Source organism: Podarcis bocagei (genome assembly GCF_964188305.1).
Source record: "Podarcis bocagei genome assembly, chromosome: 15".
NCBI classification, from domain to species: Eukaryota; Metazoa; Chordata; class Lepidosauria; order Squamata; family Lacertidae; genus Podarcis; species Podarcis bocagei.
Window position 1 is genome coordinate 30,789,323 of NC_138141.1, and position 25,971 is coordinate 30,815,293.

The 25,971-nt window shown below is 49.8% G+C and overlaps 1 protein-coding gene across 3 annotated transcripts in view; it reads right to left on the minus strand.

The window, feature by feature from the left end:
* STX1A (syntaxin 1A) overlaps positions 1-25,971 on the minus strand; it is a 44,011-nt gene that overhangs the window by 15,504 nt on the left and 2,536 nt on the right. For all 3 annotated transcript variants that reach the window (XR_014002587.1, XM_081173165.1, XM_081173166.1), the window contains exons 2-5: positions 16,632-16,709; positions 15,414-15,513; positions 6,195-6,269; positions 4,933-5,006 (exon numbers count right to left, since the gene is read on the minus strand). Coding sequence is in view for 2 of the 3 variants with exons in the window: in XM_081173165.1 (XP_081029291.1) it covers positions 4,933-5,006; positions 6,195-6,269; positions 15,414-15,513; positions 16,632-16,709 (327 nt within the window). In the remaining variant the exon portion in view is untranslated. The remainder of the gene's footprint in view (positions 1-4,932; positions 5,007-6,194; positions 6,270-15,413; positions 15,514-16,631; positions 16,710-25,971) is intronic.

Below are 25,971 nucleotides of genomic sequence, written 5' to 3' on the forward strand. Positions count from 1 at the left end.
CGCACTCTGACCACTAGACCACACTGACTATCCATCAGTAGGTTTTCTTAAGAAAAGTAAGTTTTCCTTAAGAAAATCGACTTCACACACAACATATCCTGCAATTCATGGTGTTTGCAATGGGGCAGAGGAAGAGCAGGTCCAGGAAGCCCCTTTGTGGGGGGAGGCGCGGACCCTCAACAACTGCCCATAGAAGTCAGAACCCTGGCACCATCACTGACCCCTTGGCCCCGCCAGTTGGGGAGCTGATGGGAGCCACAGCCCACCGCCCACAACACCTGGACGGTACCAGGTTGTGCCTCGCTCCTCTAGACCAGTGTTTCCCAACCTTTTTTGGGCAAAGGCACACTTGTTTCATGAAAAAAATCTTGAGGCACACCACCATTACAGCCCCGTGACGTCAGCGCGCAGCGTCACGCCGGGAGGGACATGAATTGCTAGCAAATTACATTATCATCTCCTTGAGGGCTGGCTCATCTTCTCCGAAGGCAGAACCCCATTAATTCACAGGACAGACTCACACCATAGCCAAGACGAGGGGGGAAAACCTCAGTCATGCACAGTCATGCACATGTGGGGGCTAAATGAGGACGAAGACCGGGCAGAGAGCAGGGTTCAAATCACCCCACCTGGCCAGGACAATCCCTGGGTGCTCCCTTGGGCCACTCGCCTGACCCACCTCGCAGGGCTGTTGTTGCGAGGATAACACGGGGAGAACCACGCGCGCCCCCGGGAGCTCCTTGGAGGAGAAAGCGGGTGATGAATGCAATGCACGAAATATATGAGAGGCGACCAGGTTTTGCAGGTGAGGGGCCCCCGCCAGCCTCCGCTTCCAACACCCGGCGCAACGACACCGAAGTTTTCCCCCGGGCTCGGCTCGGGGAACAGCGCTGCTCCCCCCCGGCTCCCCTTCGCCCTCCCGGCTCTCTCTGCCGCCCACTGGGGACCCCCCTCACCTGCCAAGTCCGGAGCACCGGTGGAAGTTGCATGCATGCATGCAGGGCGCCGTGTTGCCATTGCATTGCACTGCACTCCATGCAACGCCTGCACGCATGCATTGCCTTGCACGCCCGCCAAGGGGTCTCCCCGCGGTCCAATGCATCCCCTCAGGCGCGGGTGCAGCATTGCAAAAATAAACCCCCCCGACGCAGCCCTACCTGGGGGGCAGCCTCCGCCTCCACCGCTCCGCCTCCGCGGGGATCCCCGGGCTCCATCCTGCTGCCCGATCTCCGCGGGGGCGCAGGCAGGCTGCGCGGGGTCTGCGCGGAAGAGCCCCTGCCCGCCCGGCCGCCGCCGCCGCGCTCATTCCATGGCCGGGAGAAGAGCGCTTCAAACAAAACGCCCGGCCCGCCAGGCCACGCTGGGAAACGTAGTTTGCGCACCCCGCGCGGGCGCGGAGCCCAAGGGCGAGGGGACTACGGATCCCGGCAGCCCCCGCGCTGGGGACGGAGGGGGAGAGGCCGGGTGCAGGGATGGAGGGACGGGTGGGCGAGCGAGTGAGTGAGTGGCAGCCGCCAAGCCTTGGCCGAGAGCCAGGAAGGGCCTCCCCGGAGGAGGAGGAGAAGGAGGGAGGCGCAGAGCGGGAGGGAGGGAGGGAACCCCAGGGGTCATCTAGTGATGGCGCCCCAATCGAAAATTTGACTTTTAAAAAAAAAAAAACCTTTCGAATTTTTTAATTTTTCCTGCGGCACACCAGGCAACATCTCGCGGCACACTAGTGTGCCGTGGAACAGTGGTTGGGAAACACTGCTCTAGACGGCCCCACCTTCTTCTGCTGCCGATACCCTTGCGTAATTCAGAAGAGAAATAAAAGACTAAAGCACGGAAGAGCATCCCACCCACCCGCTGCTTCCTGCTTTCCGCCCCGGCTCATGCACCGTAGTTCCTTGCCTCTGATTAAGGAACAGGCGGCTGCACAGCAAAACATTTTCACACTTGCTCTCCCCGGCGCATCGCCCATCTGCTGCGTTTCGGGGAGTCAGAGAGAGAGAGAGAGAGAGCGCCGTTTCTTTGGAGATCAGACTTGGCTGCTCATCATTGTGTGACGGGGAGGTTTGGGGGGGCGATGACTTGGAACTGGCTTTGTTTGTTGTGAAGATGAGCTGTTGGTGCCCTTCAGCATCCACAAAGGCTGGGGAGAGGGGAAAAGTCAGGCTCTTCCTCCCCAACCCCTTGGGAAGGGGGGGGGCATTTCACCAGGAGCCACCCCCCAAACCAGCTACTTCGCCCCCTCAGCCTTAATCCAGCCTTCCGCTTTGAAACTGGACCAGAGATGGATGAATCCCTTCATTTCAGTTGCTCATTTCTCAACCCCGAGTTCAGCTCTTGTTTTGAATCTTTTTAACAGAATTTGTCAGCACTTTTCATATGCCGTGTTTTTCCAAACGGGCACATTTTTGCAAGCGATTCCCCTAAAATATCACACCTTCTTGTATGTTGCATCAATTTATTTATTTATTGAATTTATATCCACACCTCTTCTTTCTCCAGGGGGCTCAAGGACGGCATACGCCAGTGGTTTTCAACCAGTGTACCGTGGCACCCTGGGGTGCCTTGAATGATGGTCAAGGGTGCCGTGGGCAACACTGGCCTCTGCCCCTCTTTCCCTCCTTCCTCTGTTGCCCTCTTCTTTCTCTGTCTCCCAAAGGTTTGCACAGCTGTTTATTGCAACAGCCCAGGCTTTAAGCTCCGCAGGCAAAGGTTGCCTCTTGGAGGTAATAAATAATTAAATAATAATAATAATAGTAGTAGTAGTAGTAGTAGTAAAGGTAAAGGGACCCCTGACCATTAGGTCCAGTCGTGGACGACTCTGGGGTTGTGGCGCTCATCTCGCTTTATTGGCCAAGGGAACCGGCGTACACCTTCCGGGTCATGTGGCCAGCATGACTAAGCCACTTCTGGCGAACCAGAGCAGCGCACGGAAACACCGTTTACCTTCCCGTCAGAGCGGTACCTATTTATCTACTTGCACTTTGAGGTGCTTTCGAACTGCTAGGTTGGCAGGAGCAGGGACCGAGCAACGGGAGCTCAGCCCGTCGCGGGGATTTGAACCGCCGACCTTCTGATTGGCAAGTCCTAGGCTCTGTGGTTTAATCCACAGCGCCACCCGGGTCATAATAATAATGATAATATTAATAAAAATGTATTATTTATACCCCACCCACTCTGGGCAGCTTCCAACAAAAGATTAAAAATACATTAAAAACCAGTCATTATAAACTTCCCTAAACAGGGCTGCCTGAGAGGTACCTTTCTTTGGGGGAGGGGAGCAGCTTAGAGACCAAGGGCCGCAGCAGTAGCTGCCCAGAGGGATCCCAAGGAAAAGGGGAGAGGAGGCTGAAAAAGGGTGAGAGGCTGCAGGCAAGGGGTGACATAACTGGGCTCCTGAGCCCCACAGGGGTGCCGCAGAAAGAATCTAGTTGGTTACGGGAGACGTGGACTCAAAAAACCTCCTCATTTAATTCCCATTACCACCCTGTGAGGCTGAGAGGCAGTGACTGGCCCCCCAAGGGCAACCAGTGAGCTTTGTGGCTGAATTTGAACCCGGGTCTCTCCTGGGTCCTAATCCAACACTCTAACCATTGCACCACACTGACTCTACACGTTTTAATTTGGTACACACTTTCCCTAATGCAGTCCCTTTGAGTACACCTTGCTTGGCTGGAGAGGAAATTCAAAGGGGAGATGAATTTTTGCCTTTGGCTTTGTTTCGGAAGTGCGAACGAGGCAGCAACATGTTGAAATGGGAACCACAAATGGAATGTGCCCCCCCCCAAAAAAAACCCTAAAGAGAATTCAGAAATATTAGTTGAAAGATTCCTGGGTTAACAGGACGGCACTGAGGAGAAATTTGAACAGACCACACCCAAGTTAACACCCAGCTCACAGTGCAAGGGACCAATTCCAACAAGGCATAAACCAGCAGTGGGTGGAGCTGAGGCAAATGTGGGCGGAGCAAAAGATGCATTTTTTTTTTCATTTGTATGTTCCAACCCATCCTCTGTCCACAGAAGCAAGTAGCAGCATCACAAATCTGATGGCACATCCCAGTCTGGCTCAGGCACATGAGGAGAGGGTGTAGCTGGGCCACTGAGTGTCCCAAGGGCCAGATGGAGAGGGTTCGGGGAGCCACAGTCATCAGCCCCTGCCAGTGGTAGGAAAATACCCAGTGCCAAGATTTGGTGTTTTTCAATGAAAGGATGTGACAGAAGTTTTACTGTTCCTTAAAAATAAATTATGCGTGGTGTGGAGGAAGTGGAAAGAGAGAATTTTATTTTTAAAGTATTAAAGGCCAGGCTTGCAGACAAAATCTTCAGGAGGTGTCTAGTCGTACAAACCATAAAACAGAAGGAATGTAACAAAACTGATTATTATTATTTTTAACTGTGAAGATCAAAATATAAGCATCCAAGGGGTGTAAGCCACCCAAGTTTGTACTCAAGAGTAGACACACTGAAATTAATGGCAACTAACTTTGGGTAGAAATCGAATACAGCTCCATCATTTTATATTTCAAAATATAAATATTATCTGTCACAAACCACACCAACGCCAGACTTTGGGTCACTCGAATGGAACCAATCAGCCAGAGGAGAAAGGAAGGACTATCTCAGAGTGCCGTCGACTCTCTTTCCTTGGAGCTTTTTAAACAGAGGTTGGATCCCATCTGCCAGGGATTCTGTAGCTGAGATTTCTGCATTGCAGGGGGCTGGACTAGATGACCCTTGGTGGTACCTTCCAACACTACAATTCTATGACTATGGACAACATATTGTGAAATGTAATATTTCCAGGTGCCCCAAAGTTCACACTATTGGATGTTAACATATGGAACTCACTGCCACAAGAAGTGCCCACTGGATCATAAGGCTTTAACGGGGGCTTAAAAGAAACTCACAGACCAGGCAGTGAGTGGGTAACAGGGCCACCTACCTGTGTCTTTCTTATTCTCAAATCTGCTGACGATCTGTTGAGCCCTTCCTCCTGCTCAATGCTCTGCTCAATACCTAAGGGGGAGAGAAAAGCAGATCAGACGTTCAGAGAAGGAAGAGAAAGGGGGCGGGGGTTGAGAAACAGATGGGACTCTCTCTCTCTCACTCTCTCTCCTTCCTCGCCTGCCTGATGCCCATTTCAGACTAGGTTAAAAATAGCTCCCCAGAAGGCAAAAGACCATCTAGGAGCATCCCTAAAACTGCCCCAGGAAAGCCAGAACACCTCATTTAATTTAGAAGGAAAAGCAAAAATCTGGGCTATGAAAGGTGAACCCTGCAGCCCAAATAAAGGATGCAAATCTGCATTTCCTTTGGTTATCTCCAAGCAGGAGGGGAGAGGAGCTGCCCTGGTTCTGAGATCTCCAGGCACAGCCAAAAGGATCTAGGAAGCCATGAAGGTTCAAAATCTTGAAAAAAACAAGGCAGAGGTTCCTAGGACATCCTTGACTTGCAGATCATTTTCCACTGCCCCTTTTAGGGGCTTCCTCCATTCTGATTTATACAGGGACGCTGGTGGCGCTGTGGATTAAACCACAGAGCCTAGGACTTGTCGACAGTTCGAATCCCTGCGACGGGGTGAGCTCCTGTTGTTCAGTCCCTGCTCCTGCCAACCTAACAGTTCGAAAGCACGTCAAAGTGCAAGTAGATAAATACCGGTATTTATCTGGCGGGAAGGTAAACGGCGTTACCGTGCGCTGCTCTGGTTCGCCAGAAGCAGCTTAGTCATGCTGGTCACATGACCCGGAAGCTGTACACCGGCTCCCTTGGCCAGTAAAGCGAGATGAGCGCCGCAACCCCAGAGTCGTCCATGACTGGACCTAATGGTCAGGGGTCCCTTTACCTTTACCATTCTGATTTGGAGGACAACTTGCTCTGTAGGGCACAGATGCCCCTTTTACCCCTCCAACAGCCATTTCCCACAACACCTCTGAGCATGAGGACTAGAAACTTGAAACACACCCACCCAACCCCCAAAAAGCTGAGTTTCCCAGGAAAATAAATATTGAGCCTCCAAACGTGGCCCCCTGCACTAAGCTTGTCACCAGAGCCCTGAAGTTCTATCTCCTGCCATGTCCACCGAAGGCTGTCCATGCCACCTGCCTCCCTCTGCTGTGCCTCAAGTCAAGAGAGATGGGGGTCGGAAGCCAAACCAGCCCCTGTGCGTAGCACCCTCATCCTGCCCCCGTGCAAGGAGATACTCACTCTTTAGCTTGGAGCGCACTTTGTTGGCTGTCTTCTTGATGTCAGACATGAGCTCCTCCAGCTCCTCCTTGGTTTCTGGAAGGCAGAAGAGGCAGGAGAAGGTAAGATCATCATCTGAGTCTGCTGGATCAGGCCAACGGCCTCACCTACTCCAGCATCCTGTACTTACAGTTGCCAAACAGATTCCCTGAATGGGAAACCCACAAGCAGGACCCGAGCGGAAGAGCCCTCTCCTCTCCTGTGGCAGAGAGTTCCATAGTTTAATTATGTGCCCAGTGAAGAAGGACTTTCTTTTGAGTTCTTAGGAATGCTTGTGGATGGCCACAATTGCACCCCGATTTCACAGCTGGATTTTGGCCCTGCTGGAATCAGTCCCTTGAACTGCGATGAGAGTTGGGCACTGCTTAAATTTATCCCCCACCCTTGTGCTGGCCAAATCCTGCCACCCTAGAGATCTTTTCTGCCACGTTCCCTTTGGGATCGGATGCATGTTCAATTTGTGGTCCACATTTTAATACGAACACGCCTTGTTTGCACTTCCTGAAATCGACGCCAAACCCGCCAAACGAGGCTCTCCTTTGAAATTCACCCTCCTTCCACAGAGTTATCCAAACAAGACGTACTCAAAATGCATATGTTAGGGGAGAGCGCATAATATGTAGAGAGCCAGCGCAGTATAGTGGTTAGAGTGTTGGACTAGGACCTGGGAATCCAGGGTTCAAATCCCCACTTGCCATGAAGCTCAGTGGGTGGGGACCTTGGGCCTAGCCTACCTCATAGGGCTGTAATGGGGATTCAGTGAGGAAGGGAATGAACCAGTTATGCCACCTTGAGCTACTCAGAGGAAACAATGGGGGAATAGTACAGTGGAACCTCGTGTTACGGACGGGATCCATGTAATGCAATAAAGAAATAACAAATACAGTGGTACCTCGGGTTACAGACGCTTCAAGTTACAGACTCTGCTAACCAAGAAATAGTACCTCGGGTTAAGAACTTTGCTTCAGGACGAGAACAGAAATTGTGTGGTGGCAGCGGGAGGCCCCATTAGCTAAAGTAGTACCTCAGGTTAAGAACAGTTTCAGCTTAAGAACAGACCTCCGGAACAAATTAAGTTCTTACCCCAAGGTACCACTGTACTTAAAGAATGGGGGAGAGGGAGAAGACCTTCCCTACAACTCCTTCTCCACACCAGACCTCATTGCACAAACCTCTGTTATCCTTCCTCCCATCTTGCCCATCAACTTTTGCCTAAGCCCAAAAGCTGCAGCCCTCCCTCGCAGGGGCGGCGCGCTCCAGCCCTCCTGGATTGCTCTGCTTGCCCTTTTCCTGCAGCTTCCCCAAGCTGCCTGGCGCTGGAGGTGCCAGGTGCAAGCCTGCTCCCTCCCTGCCCCCTCCGCAACCCGCCCCCCCTTGGCCCGGAGAGGAGATAATTGTCGTCACCTGGAACTCTGAACATCGCCAACGTAACCAAGCAACGCTGGCAGAGCAGCCAAGTCTGGGTGGCACAGAGGAGGCGACGGGGGCACGGCGAGGTCTATGCACTGGCAGCCTCGCGCCAAGACTCTCCGCTGAGCTCAGAGCATCTGTGCGGGGCCTCAGACGTCCTCAGCAGACTCAGCACTGCCTTGGGGCAAACGCTGAGGTTACGCTCAGCGCTGAGCTTCCAGCCCATCTCCTTTCCAATTAGCATGCTTACACACTGCAACACGTCCGACAAAGAACCCCCCTTGCCAGCCTTTGAGCATTTTACCAACTGGGAGAATTTGGCAAAGGTTCAGGGAAGGACAAGCAAAATGATCGAGGGGATGACTCCCCTATGAAGGAAGGCTGCAGCGTTTAAGAAGCGACATGATGGATGGTGATAAAATTATGCCTGACAAAGTGGAAGGAGAGAAGTTTCCCTCCCTCTCTCCTAACCTAGAACTCAGGGACATCCAATGGAGAGGAATGATGCAGGGCAGATGAAAGAAAGGATTGCCTCACGCAGTGCAGACTGTGGAACTCACTGCCACTGGAGGCAGTCGTGACCGCCAACCTTTAAAAGAGGGCTGGACAAATTCATGGGGGATTAAGGCTATCGATGGCTGCTAGTCATGATGGCTATGTCCTCCCTGCACAGTTTGAAGCAGCGATGCTTCTGAACATAACAGAAGCTTGGGTCCTGTTTGGGGGATTTCCCCATGATGGGCATCTGGGCGGCCATTGCGAGAACAGGATGCTGTACTAATTTGCATGAAAATAGTGCTGAATTTTCACGAGAACCCTCCTCTTTTTAATGCAAACTGAACCCTTCTGTGGCACAGCGGGTTCGAGCCCACTCAGGGATGGCTGTGGGCAGGATTCCTGCATTGCAGGGGTTGGACTAGATGACCCTCAGGGTCCCTTCTAACTCTTATGATGTGGAATCCCAACCGAAGTAGGGGAAACTGAGAAAAGCCTCCTTTGTGTGGCTCCTCCTCAAGAGGTCCAGAGGGTGGCAGCACGAGAACGGGGCCTTCTCTGCAGTGGCTCCCTGCCTGTGGAATGCTCTCACCAGGGAAGTGCGCATGGTGCCTTCATTATACACCTTTAGGTGCCAGGCAAAAACGTTCCTTTTTAACCAGGCCTTTGGTTGATCTGATTTACATCCTATGTCCTTTTAAAATGTGGGTTTTTTGAGGGGAGGGCTATTGTGTTGTTTTTTATTTTTATTATGTATTTTGTTGTTTTATATCTTGATTTTATTTTATGAACTTTCCTGTACCTCCTGGGTATAGGGCGGTATATAAATTCATTCATTCATTCATTCATTCATTCAATAAATAAATAAATAAAACTGGTAAGATTTGTTCATTCCTGCCTCACACTGCAGCAGTTTTAAATGGGTTTAACTGTCATGGGTGCCCTTAAACTATCTAGGAGTTGCAGCTTGACAGGGATCCTGAGAATCCTTGGTAAAAAATAAAGAAACCCCATTCTCTCAGTTTCCCAGAGCTTCGTAAAAAGAGAAAATAACTCATGCCCATTTACCCTTGCATAAGAATACATTTATGCGCCTGACGCTACTTAGGGCTTAGCAACACAAGCAGCTGCCTTGTACTGTATCCGTTGGTTCAACTTGGCTCAGTATGGCCCACTGCCACAAGTCAGTGTAAGCATCTGATTACCGTATATTTCGCCCTATAGGACGCACTTTTCCCCCTCCAAAAATGAAGGGGAAATCTGTGTGCGTCCTATGGGGCGAATACAGGCTTTCGCTGAAGCTTGGAGAGCGAGAGGGGTCGGTGCGCACCGACCCCTCTCGCTCTCCAGGCTTCAGGAAGCTATCAGCAAGCCTGGGGAGCCTGCGGGAGTTCCCGCAGGGCTCCCTAGGCTGCGGATAGCAGCCTGCTGCCTGGTGCGCAAGGCACCCTGAAACAGAGCGCCCCTCGTGCCGGGCAGACATCGGCCAGCCCCACAAGCTCGGGGGACAGCGGGGAGGCTCAGCGCCGCCATCCCGCTGTTCCCCGACCTGGTTTGGGGGGGAAAATAAAGGAATTCCCCCCTTTATTTCCCCCCCAAAAAACTAGGTGCGTTCTATGGGACGGAGCGTCCTATGGGACAAAAAATACAGTAACTTTTTATTAGGGGACACTTACTGAAAAAGTGGCTTGTTTTGCCTTTAGAGCAGCGATTTTCAGGAGAAAAGTTTGTGGGGAAGCCAAGTTAAATTCTTCGGGGGAACAAACTCTTATCTGACAGAAGATCTGGTTTGCACAATTATTTTAAATGCACAACGTATTATATTCTGTTATCTCTATTTTGCTTCTCATAAGGGCTTTGGCTACACAAATAAATAATAATATTCATTCATTGGCAGCAGCACTCCAGGGGTCCAGGCAGAGCTCCCTCCAGCCCTGCCCAGAGATGCCATTGGGGATTGCCATGCAGCGTTAAGTTTTCACCCACACTGAGTCAGCCCATGCAGCCAGTATTGTCTACTCTGACAGGCAGCTCTGCTATTTTGCTATACAAGAAAAAGGGGAGGGGGTGGAATGCACAGAAGCCAGTAATTAACTCCCACCCTGCAGGGAGAAGAAAATAATTAAAGGGCAAATCCTCAATGCAAGCGGAGAATGCCTTATCTTTAATCTCTGTTGAGCTTTCAGAAGACTTCAAGAGCCTAGAGTTGAGTCTGAGGATTTTCCTTCCATGACAGAACTCCCTCCCTTCCCATGAAGAGCCCCTAAATATGTTCTGAGTCCCCCCACAACCCCCCAGAACAGATTTGGGGACAGTGTGGGACACACACTTGGAGAGAGGGAATCCCAGATGCTGGTTTCCGTTAGTGCAGCGGCCCTGGGTGTTTTATATTACGATGATGCAGTCTTAATATAATATCACATTCCTACAATTACTCAAAAAATCACAGTCAGCAGGAAAGCAATAGAATAGGACAGGGCCTATAGACAGGAAGATGCTCCACCAATGAGCTGTGGCCTTTTCTCTAAAAACAACCCAAGACTCTAGCCCTCATTGCTCTGAATTAATGGCTGGTTTAAACAGGAATATAGGAAACTGGCTTATACTGATCAGGCTGAGGCAGGTGCTCTGTTACCCTTTCCCTGCTGGATCGAGGAGATTCAGTCCTCAGCACAGGAGTTTGGGACCTTTGCCCCCCCCCCCCCAGTTGCTGTTGAACTCCATCTCCCATCAGTCCCAGGCCAGCAAGGCCAACAGCAAAGGCTGAAGGGTGCCTTCATACAACAATACCTGGAGATCCGTCATTCCCCCGCCTGCTCCAGAGGACAGCAGCATCCACTGACTTGCTCATGGGTAGGCAAACTAAGGCCCGGGGGCCAGATCTGGCCCAACCGCCTTCTAAATCCGGCCTGCGGACAGTCCGGGAATCAGCATGTTTTTACATGAGTAGAATGTGTGCTTTTATTTAAAATGCATCTCTGGGTTATTTGTGGGGCATAGGGATTCGTTCAAATTCCTCCCCCCCCCAAAAAAAATATAGTCCGGCCCCCCACAAGGTCTGAGGGACAATGGACTGGCCCCCTGCTGAAAACGTTTGCTGACCCCTGGACTTGCTCTTTCCATCCTATCAGGCAGCTGCTAACTAAAATTACAGGAGAGGAGACTGGAATGGAATCATAGAATTGTAGAACTCCAGGGTTCATCTAGTCCAATTAGAATCACAGCTAATAAAGGAAAGGAAAATGTCGAGCAACCCTGCTGCCAAGGGGCAGCCCGGAAAAAGGTCTGCGTTTGTAAGTTGGCAGAGACAAGAGGATTGCCACCTTTTCATCGTGCAGGGCTCAGTGCCCTCAACCACCCCAGAATAAAGCTCCACCCTCAGCTTGACAACAGCATCCCCTCCCCAAAGGCATTTCCCTTCGCTTCCTTAAGCAGCCCGTTCCCATCTCCGGGTTTTCCAACACACAAAACATCTCCGAAGGGGTGCAATTTCCATCTTGCCACAGCGGAGATGTTTGCAGCGATGGTGAGGATGAGACTCAGCCTGGAAAATTGGCCGTTTCCATCCTCTCGCCTGACTTGCCTGGACCCAAAGCTCATTAATAACATCCCGAGGTCCCCGGAGAAGCCAGCTCTCTTTCAAATGGGTGGGCAGGGCGGCTGCAATTTCTCAAGATCGATGTTGACTGCGCATGGAAGGAGCTGACCCTCCCAGCGGTGAATGGAGAAAGCAATTATGTGGAGGGAATATTATCCTGGGAGAAGAGGGAGGAAGGGCTATAGGCAAGCCACCTAGCAAAGCTTGCGGAGTAACAGCATTCCACGCCACCCCAACGGTGAGAAACTCCAGGGCTTCCCCAGGGCTCTGTTTCCTTGGAATGAAGGACAGCAGAGCACTCAGGGACCGCTTTTAATAGGGGTATGGATGGAGTAAGCAGGAAGGAATGGGTTGTGTGGGCGATGACAACAATCTCCGGAGGAGGAGGAGAAAGCAGGGAGAGAAGAGAAGCGCGGCAGTGAGTCAGAAGCGACAGAGGGGGCAGCCAACACAGAAACCTCCGGCACTCACCCACGCAGGGAATACAGGAGGCAAGAGGGGAGGGAACGGGAAGAGGGATATGCCTAGAAGGAGCTGCTGGGAGCAGCCACCCTGCACCGGAGGCAGGAAAGCCAGAGAGATTCCCATCCCACGCACAGAAAGCTGCCTCACACCAGGTCAGATTATTGGAGCATCTAAGCAGGACACAGGTGGCACTGTTGGTTAAACCACAGGGCCTAGGACTTGCCAATCAGAAGGTCGGCGGTTCGAATCCCCGCAAAGGGGTCAGCTCCTGTTGCTCGGTCCCTGCTCCTGCCCACCTAGCAGTTCGAAAGCATATCAAAGTGCAAGTAGATAAATAGGTGGGAAGATAATTGGTGTTTCCGTGCGCTGCTCTGGTTCGCCAGAAGCGGCTTAGTCATGCTGGCCACATGACCCAGAAGCTGTACGCCAGCTCCCTCGGCCAATAAAGCGAGATGAGTGCCGCAACCCCAGAGTCGGTCACAACTGGACCTAATGGTCAGGGGTCCCTTTACCTTTACCTTTTAAGCTTAGTATTATCAGCACAGACTGGCAGCAGCTCTCCAGGGTTTCAAGTAGGGAATATTCCTAGCCCTTCCCGGAGATGCCACAGGGGCATTCTGCACACCAAGCAGGGGCTCTGCCACTGTAATTTGCAGTATCGACAGAAAATGGTTATAGGCACCTGAGGACACGTGGCAACTTGTGCAATGATAGTAAAGGTAAAGGGACCCCTGACCATTAGAGTCGTGACCGACTCTGGGGTTGCGGCGCTCATCTCGCTTTATTGGCTGAGGGAGCCGGTGGAGTGGTGTTGTTAAATATGGTCTACTGCTGCTTGTGAAAATAAAAATAAAAAATAAAAAAATATTTGCAGGCAGGAGAAAACACTAAGGGGGCTTAAAGAAGCAAACACCCGCCATCCTTTCTCCTAATGCAAAGCTCTTCCAGTTCACAGAGCCTGCAGTATTTTGCAGAAGTGCATCCCAGGAAACAGAAATGGACCAAGGCGTTTTGTCGCCTTAGCACCACAAATCCACTTCAACCACACTGAACTTTTTGCAGTTAGGAAAGTGACAGGGGAAACGTGCCAGAAATGTGGGACGAACAAGGGATTAATGATAAGATGCATAAACGCCCTGGAAGCAAATCAGAATGGATGTGGGATGAAGGCCTCCTGTGGAATCACTAATCCGGTGTTGGGAAACGTTCAGAAATGGGCAACCAAGATGATCAAGGGGGTGGAGCGACTCCCCTATGAAGGAAAGGTTGCTGCGTTAGGACGATTTAGGTTAGAGTTTGCTAAGAGTCAATGCGATAGGAGTTTATAAAATTATGCATGGCATGGACAAGGCGGATAGAGAAAATTTTTCCCTCCCTCTCTCATAACACTTGAACATTTGAACATCCAATGAAGCGGAATGGTGGGAGATTCAGGACAGTTTTTTTTTAAAGGACTTTTCATAGCTCAACTATGCTCAAAAGAAGTTTGGACAAATTCATGGAGGAGAGGGCTATTGATGGCTATCGGCCAGGACTGCTAACTCTGCCTCCGCAATGTTGCTTCTTGAACACCAGTTGTTGGAAAACATAGGAGGGGAGGGGAGGGCAGGGGGAGGGAGCTCCTGTGACTGGATCTCGCTTGCAGGTTTCTGGTTGGCCACTGTGAGAACAGGATGCTAGGCTACATGGGCTCCCTCTGGCCTGATCCAGGAGGCTCAAATTATGTTCTTAAATGCTCAGTACAGAGTGGGGACAGTCTGACCTCCACAAACTTTTTGTGCATGCTCAATAGACAGGTCGTTGGGAGGAGCCGCTCCTTGCATCGAATGCCCATGAATATGCCAAATAACCCTGGGGTGCCCCTCAATGGTACCCCCTCTCCCTCATCCCTTCCACCCTTTGCTAAGCAACTGTTCCGATTGCAGCTGGGCCAACTGGATTGGCATCCTGGGTCGGGCAGGAAATCTGATCCTGCCCTGCCCTTCCAGCGCCACCTGTAACGCCTGGCATGGTGGCACTAGCAGGCCCCCTGCTAGACCCACAGGAGTGTCACGCTCCCTCTCCACTGGCTAAATTAAGGCGCAGCTAATTGCTGAGCACTTTCCCCTAATGCGCTCACAGGCGAGGGAGTTAATTGATATTTATGCAGCGCCCCAGCCTGCCACAGGAGAGAACGCTCAATTGTTTGGAGGGCCGGGGTTAAACAAGTCACAGAGATCCACGCGGGGCAGCAAAACCTGACAAGAGACACCCCCCGTTGCCGATGCCTTATGCAAAGAAGTGAGGGGTAAGTCTTTTTTGTGGTGGTGGTGGGTAACCTGAGTAACTAGAGCTTCTAGCAGGGAGTGGACCACCCCCCTACAAAATGGAAACCATAGAACCACTGAATTTCAGAGCTGGAAGGGACCCTGAGGATCATCCAGTCCAACCCCCTGCAATGCTGGAATAGGCAGTCGTCCCGTACAGGGATCGAACCTGCAACCTTGGTATCATCACCACCATGCTCTAACTATTGAGATTTCCATTCCACCTTAAGGAGCAGACATGTGGAACTGTTGCGTGTCACATGCCTGTTTACATTCCAGCAGAGCTTGCTGGGAACTTTTTGCTTTTTCCCGTTCTCTCTGAGAAGACGAGAGAGATAGAAGACATGTTTTTTCGTCCTGATTTATGATTAATAAATCTGTAGTTGTAGTATGCTTTCACAAGCCTCAAGCCTATTCTGTGTGAGCAGTTCGATCTGCTGATAGCGTGCCCTGGCTTTGAAGCCCGGGTCGCTGATTTACGTCGGACCAGAGGCCGATGGTCTTTGCAGTGGGATGGTTGGAAGGAGACGGTTCAGCTGGCCTCCTGGTCCTCTGCATGTTGACACTAACCAACTGAGCTAACCAACATAGCTCCTTCCCCACCTGGTTTAAAGGGAAAGTGCCACCCTGCAAAACAAAAGGTGGTGGTCTCTCCTTCATTGGAGGTTTAAGCAGAGGTTGGGTGGCCATCTGTCAGGGGGTCTTGCTTTTGCAGGGGGATGAGCTAAATGACCTTGGAGGTACCTTCCAACTCTTATGGTTCTATGGTCGCAACTTGAGCTGTAGTAAAGAGGCTTGTTTTCATGAAACAAAGATATTCACTGTTGAGCGGAGACATCTGCCCCCATCCACCGGCAAAAGTTCCCCCCCACCTCAGCCAAGAAGAGGCAAGGCAGCCTTACTCACTCTCGTCGGGGTTCGGGGCCGCAAGGATGGCACTGTGCTTCCGCTTCACCTCTTCCACATTCTCCGCGATCTTGTCGATGAACCCTCGGATCTCTTCCACCTGGAGGAAGGAGGCCAGAGTGAGCAGAGAGCTTGGAACGCCCTGGCTTTTGACAAGGGCATCTTCCAACATCAAACCCCGGCATTGACAAAATAAGGATTTACCACAAGACCTGCTTCAAAGTCCCTGTTTTAATTTTGAAAGCCCTCAACAAGCTGCTAGTGCTCCCCTGACTTCATAGTTCTCTTTAAAAAGCAGGCCTCTGGTTTCATCCCACAGCAACCAGGGAGGAGGCCCCAGCTGAGCCTTCAGTCTTAACTCAGCTTGTATGGGAATAAGCACTACTGAATTCAGTTAAGAATTACTCCGGGGACTGCCTGAAATCTTCTATCCCAATTCAATCCCTGAGAATCTCTGCAGAAATGTTGTTCCCTGGAATTGGTGAGGCTCATTTGACAGCAATGAAACCTTTTTAATGTTTGATGTTTTAATGTTTGATATTTTGTCACTTTATTTTTTTTATTATTAATAATAATATTCTGTTGGGAGCTGCCCAGAGTGGCTAGGGAAACCAAGCCAGATGGGTGGGGTATAAATAAACTATTATTATTATTATTATTATTATTATTATTACTATTATTATTACTATTATTATTACTATTATTATTACTACTACTATTACTATTATTATTTGAAAATCTTTGTACTGCCCTTCAACTGTAGATCTCAGGGCTGTTCACAACACTGGCCCATTCCTGTGGAACGCCATGCCACTAGAGATTCAGCGGGTGCCTTCCATGTCAACTTTTGCCTGCTGAAAACTTTTCTATTCCACTGGGCCTATGCAGGCAATTAAGAGTACAACCTTCTGTAACGGCTAACTGAAGTCTGTTTTTAACTTTTGAATGTTTTCAATGCTGTAAAATATCTATACACAGCGGTATAAACCGAAAAGGTTTCCCACTTCTCCACAACTGTTCCCCAATGATTTGCACAGGACTCAAGTCATTTTGCTCTGAGCTGCCAGGTGCAACTCCCCCCCCCCGCCCCACGCCAAAAATGCATCTAGTTGCTCAAAGAAAAAGCAAAGGGGCGACTAGTGGGGGAGAGGAATTTGCAGGAAGAGGCCAAAGAATTGACTCCCTGACAAATTCGTGCAACTAAACAGGGTTTCTCACCTGCTCAAAAAACTCGTCCATGAAGCGGTCCCGATCCACTCCGACAGTGACGTCATCGTCATCGTCGCTGTCCTTAGCCTGGAAGACATGAAACGCCCTGAATGAAAGAAACCCTCTTGGACAGACTTCTGAAGGAGAGAAACCCTCGGGACTTTGCACCTTGCCGACGTCTTTGGAGACCACCAAGACCAGGGGTTCCCAAACTTTTTTGTGCCACGGCGCCCTTGTTTTCAAGAACTCATCCCCAGTGCCCCCTGCCCCACTCCATAAAAAGCACCCTTCAGAACAGCGGTTTGCATGACCCAATAAGGAAGATAACACCACACTAAAATTCAGCAACAATTAATTGCACATTTCTTCAAAATCCAACTATGGTATTTAATTAATTCAGCAACATTGGTTACCTTGACCCATCGATGCCAACTTCTCAAAGTCTGAGAGTCATTTACACCGCCAGCGCCCCCTGCTGTCACCTTGCCTCTCAGCAGCAATATTTTGGTCACAAACATCTAGTTTACCGAACAAAAGGTGTTCTTTACTAAGCTACAAGTACATATTGAGATTGTGCTGGAAATGTCCATATACAGGTATATAGCAATCGATGTAGTAATCCCACCGTCCCCCACAGGGGGCAGTACCACCCACTTTGGGAACCAGTGATCTAGTCCAGTGTTTCCCAACCTTTTTTGGGCAAAGGCACACTTGTTTCATGAAAAAAATCTCGAGGCACACCACCATTACAGCCCCGTGACGTCAGCGCGCAGCGTCACGCCGGGAGGGACGCACAAAAGTGTAAGTTTTAATTTTTTCCCCTCCCCCTTGCCTTCCTTCTGTGCCAACTGCCAAAAAGCCAAGAAAAAAGCCAAGACTTTAGGGCAGCAGGTCGACACGGAAGAAGCTCCTACCTAAGGACAGGTGCGACGGCCGTGTCCTCTTCTGCCACACTTGGCAGCCCTGCCTCACGGTCGTGACTCCCACCCTGATTTCTCCCCGCAGGTCGAGCGGCACAGGCAGCCCAATGTGTCCAGCCCAGACACAAGCCCCGCTTCCCCACTCTAGATCCTGAATGCGACCAAGTGCTCTGGACTCCCGAGCAGGGTGGGAAAGAGGACTCGCATCTGGTAGCCTCCGGGCTCCTCGCCTGCTCGAGGGATGGCACTGCAGGCAAGCTGCCGGCCGTGGCCATCGCCGCCCCCTCATGCGAGTGGACCTGCCCGGAGTGGTGGGCCGGGGGAGGCTCGCTCTCTGTGGGGATGTGGCCCGCACGCGCGGCCCCGCTTCCTCCTGCCCAGGGCTGAGCTCCTTACCCGCGATCTCGGTCTCGCGCACGCGGATCCCACTTATTCCGAAGCTCGCGCCACTAGCCGGGGCTCTCACACCGTGCCAGGGCGAGGCGGCGCGGCCCACTGACGTCATCGCGGCTCGCCGCCGCCCTCGACTTCCCTGTTCCCTCCCCTCCCTCGGGTCGCCGTGGTTACCGAGGACTGCAAGCTGCTCGGGCAAGCGTGGGGCATTAAGTGGGAGAAGGAAAATTAAAATTAAAACTCGCCTGAAGGCCGCCTCTCCGGATATGAAGCTATCTTTCGAATTTTTTAATTTTTCCCGCGGCACACCAGGCAACGTCTCGCGGCACACTAGTGTGTCACGGAACACCGGTTGGGAAACACTGATCTAGTCTAATGCTCTGCTCCTTTCATTAAAACCAATGCAATTCATGGAGCTGAATAAAAGGCTGATTTAAACAGGAACATTTATTCTGATCCTGATCTGATTTGAGGATGTATTTTAATTGATTGTCTGATTTTATGTTAATGTGTTATACATTTGATGTTAGCCGCTCTGAGCCCGGCTTCGGATGGGGAGGGCGGGATATAAATAAAATTTATTATTATTATTATTATTATTATTATTATTATTATTATTATTATTATTATTGGCAGGTGCTTTATGCTGAGCTGACCCACTGGCCTATTTTGCTCACTATTGTCCATACTGAGTGGCAGTAGCTCTCCAGGGATTCCTCTCCAGTCCCAGCCCTTGGAGATGGCCCTGGGGTCTGAACTTGCATCCTTCTTCATGGAAAGCAGATGTTCTGCCTGCCCCCCCCCCCCGGCACCAGCCTGGTCCTGAGGAAGAGAGGCATCAGAAGATACCGTGCAAGCTAGTATCCTAACCATTTCGACACATTAGATGCACCATCATCAAATGGGGAAATAAAAAGCTAAAGGCTCTCACAGGCCCAAATTAGTAATTCACAGCAGAGGTCGCCGGCTGTGACTCTGCACGAGTCTCTGCTCTGGGCTTGCCTCCTCTTTTCCTGTGGGGGGAGGGCATCATCCACTGCACCTCTGCACTGAGTGCCCATCGTTCATGCAACTACTCTCAGCGCAGACAGCAGCCGTTTCCAGACAGGCAGCTCCCAAGCACTAATAAATCATTGCTCTTCTTCTGCATGATGCAAGCAGAATTGCAATAGACCCCATCAGGGACATGGGATACCTTCCCCGCCCCCGCCCCCCAAATATGTTCATCTTGCTGTGCTGTTCCATTTTCACCTATAAACATTTCACCTATAAATGTTGGTGGGGAAGGTCCAGTTTGAGGAAGAATAACTTGCAAGCAATTCTTGATTATTATTTTTATTGTTTCAAAAAAACAACAATAATTAATCAAGCACTATGCACTTGTTCATTTTAACACAAATCCCTATTACTACCCATGAAATGTCAAAAAACAACAACAACCCTGAAACAAAAGTATAGATTAGTGCTTTATTGGGGGCGGGAGTTGCCAAAATGTCCCCCCCCCCTTTTAATTTTTTTTTTATTAGCATTGCCCCCTTAGAGGTAACACACTTTCATTTACATTTTGTAAATATGCCATGGGAGCATATTCATCCAGTGCTTTTCAAGCTGCACTGGCTCCCGGTGGAGTACAGGGTCAGATTTAAGGTGCTGCTTTTGACCTTTAAAGCCCTTCACGGCCTAGGACCCTCGTACCTACGGGACCGCCTCGCCTGGTATGCCCCACGGAGAGCCTCAAGGTCCATAAATAACAACACCCTAGTGGTCCCAGGCCCTAAGGAAGTTAGATTGGCTTCAACCAGAGCCAGGGCCTTTTCAGCACTGGCCCCAACTTGGTGGAACGCTCTGTCTCATGAGACCAGGGCCCTGCAGGATCTGATCTCTTTCCGCAGGGCCTGTAAGACAGAGTTGTTCCGCCTGGCCTTTGGATTGGAGCCAATTTGATTCCCTCCGCCCCCTTTTTCTTTTTTCTTTTCCTTCTCCTGCAATGAGGCTCCATTTTAATATTTTAATGTTCCATTATTTTAATGTTGTATTTTATTTTTGTTTTTAAGTTGTAATCACTCATCTTGTTTTTATTATTGCTTGTAAGCCGCTCTGAGCCCGACCTTGGCTGGGGAGGGCGGTGTATAAATAAAAAATTATTATTATTATTATTATTATTATTATTATTTTTGAAAATGTGAAAGTAGAGCCAGAAAAGAATTTTGTTCAAAATAAAGAAACACACAGAGAGAGATTAATGATAGTAATGGGGTTATACAATGGCCAAGCTTATAATACGCAAGTGCCAAATACAGTCCATAGTTTCCTTGGGACACCCTCCAAGCCACACCCTCTCTTCTTAGGCCCCGCCCCTCACCAGCCTTGAGGGTCCATTCCAAGTCTAAAATTCTATGAACAGGTAGCAGCAGCACCTGTTGTACAGCAGACTGAGCAGGCATGCACAAGTCACTTGCCTTTACCTGAAGATGTCAGGGATTATAATTTCCATTGTCATTTCCCAACGCATAATGCCAGAGTGCATATCAACAACAATCCCTAAGATTATACATAATATAAAAAGGTAAAGGTAAAGGACCCCTGAGTGGCTAAGTCCAGTCAAAGGCGACTATGGGGTTGTGGCACTTGTCTTGCTTTCAGGCCGAGGGAGCCGGCGTTTGTCCAGACAGCTTTCCAGGTCATGTGGCCAGCATGACTAAACCACTTCTGACGCAACGGAACACCGTGATGTAAGCCAGAGTGCACGAAAACGCTGTTTACCTTTCTGCCAGAGTGGTAGCTATTTATCTACATGCGCTGGCGTGCTTTCGAACTGCTAGGTTGGCAGGAGCTGGGACAGAAAAACGGGAGTTCACTCCGTTGCGGGGAATAGAACCGCTGACCTTTGGATCAGCAAGCCCAAGAGGCACAGTGGTTTAGATCACAGCACCACCCGCATCCCTAAAGACTATGCATAATATATATGAACCCTAAACCCTCCCAGATCATGCTGTGTGGCTGAGACCACCCCCTTTCTTCCAGTCTGACTCCCCTCCAGACTCCCCAGCCTTGAAAGCTTGGATGCTGAAAGGCAGGGTGTATACTTAGAAAGTAAATAAAAATAAAACGAATCTGACAAGTGTGACACCTAAAAGCAAAGTTCTGGAAAGCATCCAAAAGAATGAATGCAGAGGAACATCAGCTAAGCTAGGATCCTTGGAACTAGGTACGCTTCGAGAGGATGGGTGGGTGTTTGCAAATGGGTGGGCGGGCTCAATCCTCGCGTGCCTGGAACAGCAGCCACCCCTTCGTTCGACACCACTATGGAAAACACACCTGCACTCCCAGCGTCTCCACCCCCTGCCCTGCAATTAATTCCACCTCTCCTATTATGCCATTTTTATCTGCTATTGTTTCAAACCGGGGCCTTTTTCCACAGAGAGCAGCTGCCAAGACCCTCCTATGTGGCACACAGGAGACAAGACCACCACCCCCCAAAAGAGAGAGAGAGTGTACTTCATTGCCAAGAAGCCCCTTGCATACAAAATTATGCATGGTACATAGAGAAGGGAGATGGGGAGAACATTCTCTGCATGAAGGCTGGAAAATTTAGGGCAGAGAAAATGAAGTACTTCTTCAGGCAGCGCATGGTTAAACGGTGGTACTCACTGCCCTGGGATGTAGGACTGACAACCAACTTGGACAGCTTCAAAAGACGATTAGACAAATTCACAGAGGATGAGGTCGCCCATGGCTACTTGCCACAATAGCCACAATTTGCTTCCACTGTCAGAGACAGCAAGTAGGCTGGCTACAGACTGTGGTTTCTTTGGCACAAAACAAACCCTGATCCCTAGTTTGAACATAAAACAATGCCAGGGTTTGCAGATCTGTGTGCTAGTAGGGAGGAGGAAACAACCCAGATTAGTGTAGTTACAGTCAATAATTGTCTAGGGTTTACTGTGATGTGCAAACCGGGTTATTGTCAGTTTCAGTTCCCACTGGTGGGGGGGAGAGTTAATTACAGTATTTGCTTCCCTGCATTAATGTTCTTTTTTCTTTTTTTGAAAAAATAACTAAATAGCACTATTTCTCCCATTTTAAAAATGGAAAATATACGGAAATCCATAATTAACCCCACCCCCTGGTGAGAAGAGAAACTGACATAGACATACCCCCCCTGCAAGTGTGATTAATAACCAATAAAATGGCCAGCACTTGGAAACAGTTTACTTAAACACACAGGAGTACAGGGTGTGTGGGTGTGTGGGTGTAAAAAATCTCAAGGCATTTGATGTGTGTCCCCTTACCAGACAGGCTGGTGTTCCAATTAATTTTTTTTTTAAAAGTAGTGCTGGGAAGAAAATCACCACATCACAGAAAACACTGGCTAGACTACAGCAAGACTTTGACAATGACCTTATCTGGGTGCTGGCGGCGGGGGGGGGGGGGGAGTAAGCAAAGAAAGCAAATCCAGAAAAGAGGCCTTTAATCTGGAACGAATATTGGACACAAATTCAAAGAGACATGCAACCCTCTCTGTGGGGCCTCCCTCATGCTTGATTGTTAGCAATTGTGCTGAAGCATTCAGCACAAACAGGGGTGAGTTCTTGTCAGAATATAACTCCTGTTCCTTTACTAAAGGTGTCATGGGCTTTGAAGATGCTCAAACTCAGGACGCAAGGGGAAAACGTGCTGAGAGGAAGGCAAGCTTGACAAATCCACGCTGTGATCAACTCCCGCCCGGAAACCAACGTCCCCACTGTGGAAGGACGTGTGGATTCAGAATTGGCCTCCACAGTCACTTACGGACTCACTGTTAAAACCGTGTTTATGGAAGACAATCTTACTCGGCTACGAGTAATCGCCAAAGAAGAAGATGATAACTCCTGTGCTCAGAGATCTATACCAGTTGCAGATCTCCTATGAGTCTAAGTTCAGGGTGTTACTATTAGTATATAAAGCCCGTAACAACTTGGGATCAGTTTACCTACAACATCGCCTTACCCCACTTCTGCCTTCTCGGCTGCTTAAACTGGAAGAGATGGCCCTGTGCCACAGGACACCTGTTCCGCATTTGTAAGAATTCAATCATTTAGTATGGCAGCACCTATCCTTCAGAACTCTCTGCCTCTTGACACCACGCAAGTGCCTTCACTATATTCTGTTCAGCGCCTGCTAAAAACATTCCTGTTTAGGCAAACCTACCCATATGCTTAGGGACGCGAGTGGCGATGTTGGTTAAACCACAGAGCCTAGGACTTGCCGATCAAAAGGTCAGTGGTTCGAATCCCTGCGACGGGGTGAGCTCCCGTTGCTCGGTCCCTGCTCGTGCCAACCTAGCAGTTCAAAACCACGTCAAAGTGCAAGTAGATATATAGGTACCACTCCAGCGGGAAGGTAAATGGCGTTTCCGTGCGCTGCTCTGGTTCGCCAGAAGTGGCTTAGTCATGCTGGCCACATGGCCTGGAAGCTGTACGCCGGCTCCCTTGGCCAATAAAGCGAGATGAGCGCCGCAACCCCAGAGTCGGTCACGACTGGACCTAATGGTCAGGGGTCCCTTTACCTTTACCTTACCCATATGCTTAGAAACACCGATATGAATTGTAACCTGTTTCAGTATTTTAACATTTTGTATGTTTTGAAGTACTGTATTTTCCCCCTTGGTTTTCTTTTATCTTTTTTTGCAAACCACTTTGAGGTGGGTTGTTGGGTTTTTTTACACAATCAAGTGGTGTGTATACATTTTATAAGATGCATAATAAACAAGCCTTTGAAAATGCACCTCCTCACTTTGAAACCAGCCGAGAAGCAACCACAAATTCCTGCTGGAATCATTGGCATCCAGCCTGGCGTGCAAGGGGTGGAGAGGCTGCCAGGAGTGGTCCATTTATCTCTCCTTACGTCTCCCCTTTGCTTTCCAGGTTCTTCAGCTGCGCTGCTTTCGAGGGGGACATTTGGCACAGCAGCCAAAAGGGAACAGTCGCATCGCTGAGCAGCCCGGGCTAAGAATAGCACACCCCAAAGGAAAGGAGGCAGAGCTGGCCAATTAGCCCAGTTAACGGGCTTTTTTTCAAACAAGCCAACCCGGTCCCATTAGATGCGGAGCAAAGGTCAAGCATCTGCTCTCCCCGAGGAGACGCACAGCAAGTCACGAAGCCAGCGGCCAGCGAACGTTTTGAACTCATCGCTGGCAGCAAAAGCAGAGTCCCAGATCATGCAGGTGTCCGTGCAAGGCAGCGCTCACCACTCCAGACCCATTATGCGGCAACAAAGAGCAGAGCCACCATGTGCAAAGGCAGTCTACCCCTGTAAGCCAGAGAGCAGGCAGGCAAACAAAGGAAAGTTTTCCATAACTTTCTTCGTTTTCCACCTGCGAGGTGCCAAAGGCTACCTAAAGGCACACAGTGACACAAGGGAAACCTCTCTGGCTGCCACCCCTTGAAAAGGATATTGTAGAGCTGGAAAGGGTTAAGAGAAGAGCAGCTACAATGACCTAGGGCATGGCCAAACTCGGCCCTCCAGATGTTTTGTGACTACAACTCCCATCATCCCTAGACAACAGGACCAGTGGTCAGGGATGATGGGAACTGTAGTCCCAAAACAGCTGGAGGGCCAAGTTTGGCCATGCCTGATAGGCAAGTGAGGGTCTCCCCTGCGATGACAGGTTGCAGCATCTGGGGTTCTTTTAGCTTAGAGAAGAGGCAATATGTTAAGACACTTATAAAATTATGCCTGGCGTAGAGAAAGTGCATAGAGAAAAGCTCTTCTCCCTCTCTCATAACACTGGAATGCATGAACATTCCTTGGAAGCTGGAGGCTGAGGACAGACTGAAGTACCTTTTTAGTTGAACTACAGAACTCACTGCCACAGGAGGCATCGATAGCCACCAACATGGTTGGCTTTAAAGGAGGATTGGGCAGATTTGTGTGGGAGAGGGTTATAGAGGGTTACTAGGCCAGGACTGGCTTTGCTCTGCCTCCATGACGTTTTGGAGAACCAGTTGCTAGAAACCAAAGGAGGGGAGAAGGCTATCGGGCTCAAACTCTGCTTGTGGGGTTTGCATTAGGACATCTGGCCAGCCAAGGCGAGAACTGTGTGCTGGACTACATGGGCCACTGGCCTGATCCCAGTAGATTCTTATGTTATTTCCTGGGAAGTCTGCAGGCCCCAAAAGGTGACGCAGGCTGAAGCTGGACCCTCAGGTGCCCTCTGGTTCACCTTTGGCCAAGCAGAGACCTCCTTCCCCGGAGTTGAAAAAGCCTTGCTCATTTTCTGGGATGCCTCATTACTACGAAGCTTCATTCCTCGATCAACATGCCACAACCAACATGCTCTCACAGTCTCCTCCCCCTCAGGCCTTGCTTGAAGCAAGTTGTGGCTTTTCCATTCCACAGCAGAAATTTATTCTGGATGAATAGAAGGGCTGGAGCACAGAAGAGGGGGCGCTGAGTAGACAGCAACTGGGGTTTGTTTAAACCCACTTGGGAAGGGAAGGCAGCAGGGAGGGGCCCTGATTCTCCTAGGGAGGCGCACTGCAAACTGAAAGATTAAAATAAGAGCAATGGGGAGAAGAAAACAAAGGAATCAAAAATATAAACCATAAAAGCGTCACAGCTTAGAAGGACAAAAGTGCAAAGATACTGCACAACTCTAAAGGGTCAATAAAATATTAACTCACACGAAGATTCCCTTTGCAAATTAAAAAGATTTCTAAAAGTATTCTCCACCTGCGAGTTCCATCATGGAGACTAAGGGTTCTCTATAGTCTTAAATGAGCCAGATATTTGCATATGCCAGTGGCGCTCAGTGACCCCCGTGCCTCAATATTTGTATGAGAAATAAAAGCAGCCATGACCTCTTTTACAAAAGCCAGCATCTGTGAGTCAAGGATGATTTGTACAAAAGAAGACCCTCAAACCCATCTAGCCAAGATCCCTGCCAGAGACTCCCGAATCTTAGCCCATCCTCAAAAACAAGAACCCTCTAATGCGCTGGAAGATTTCAGACAGATAAAAGAAAGGACTTCTTCACCCAGCACATAGTTAAACTA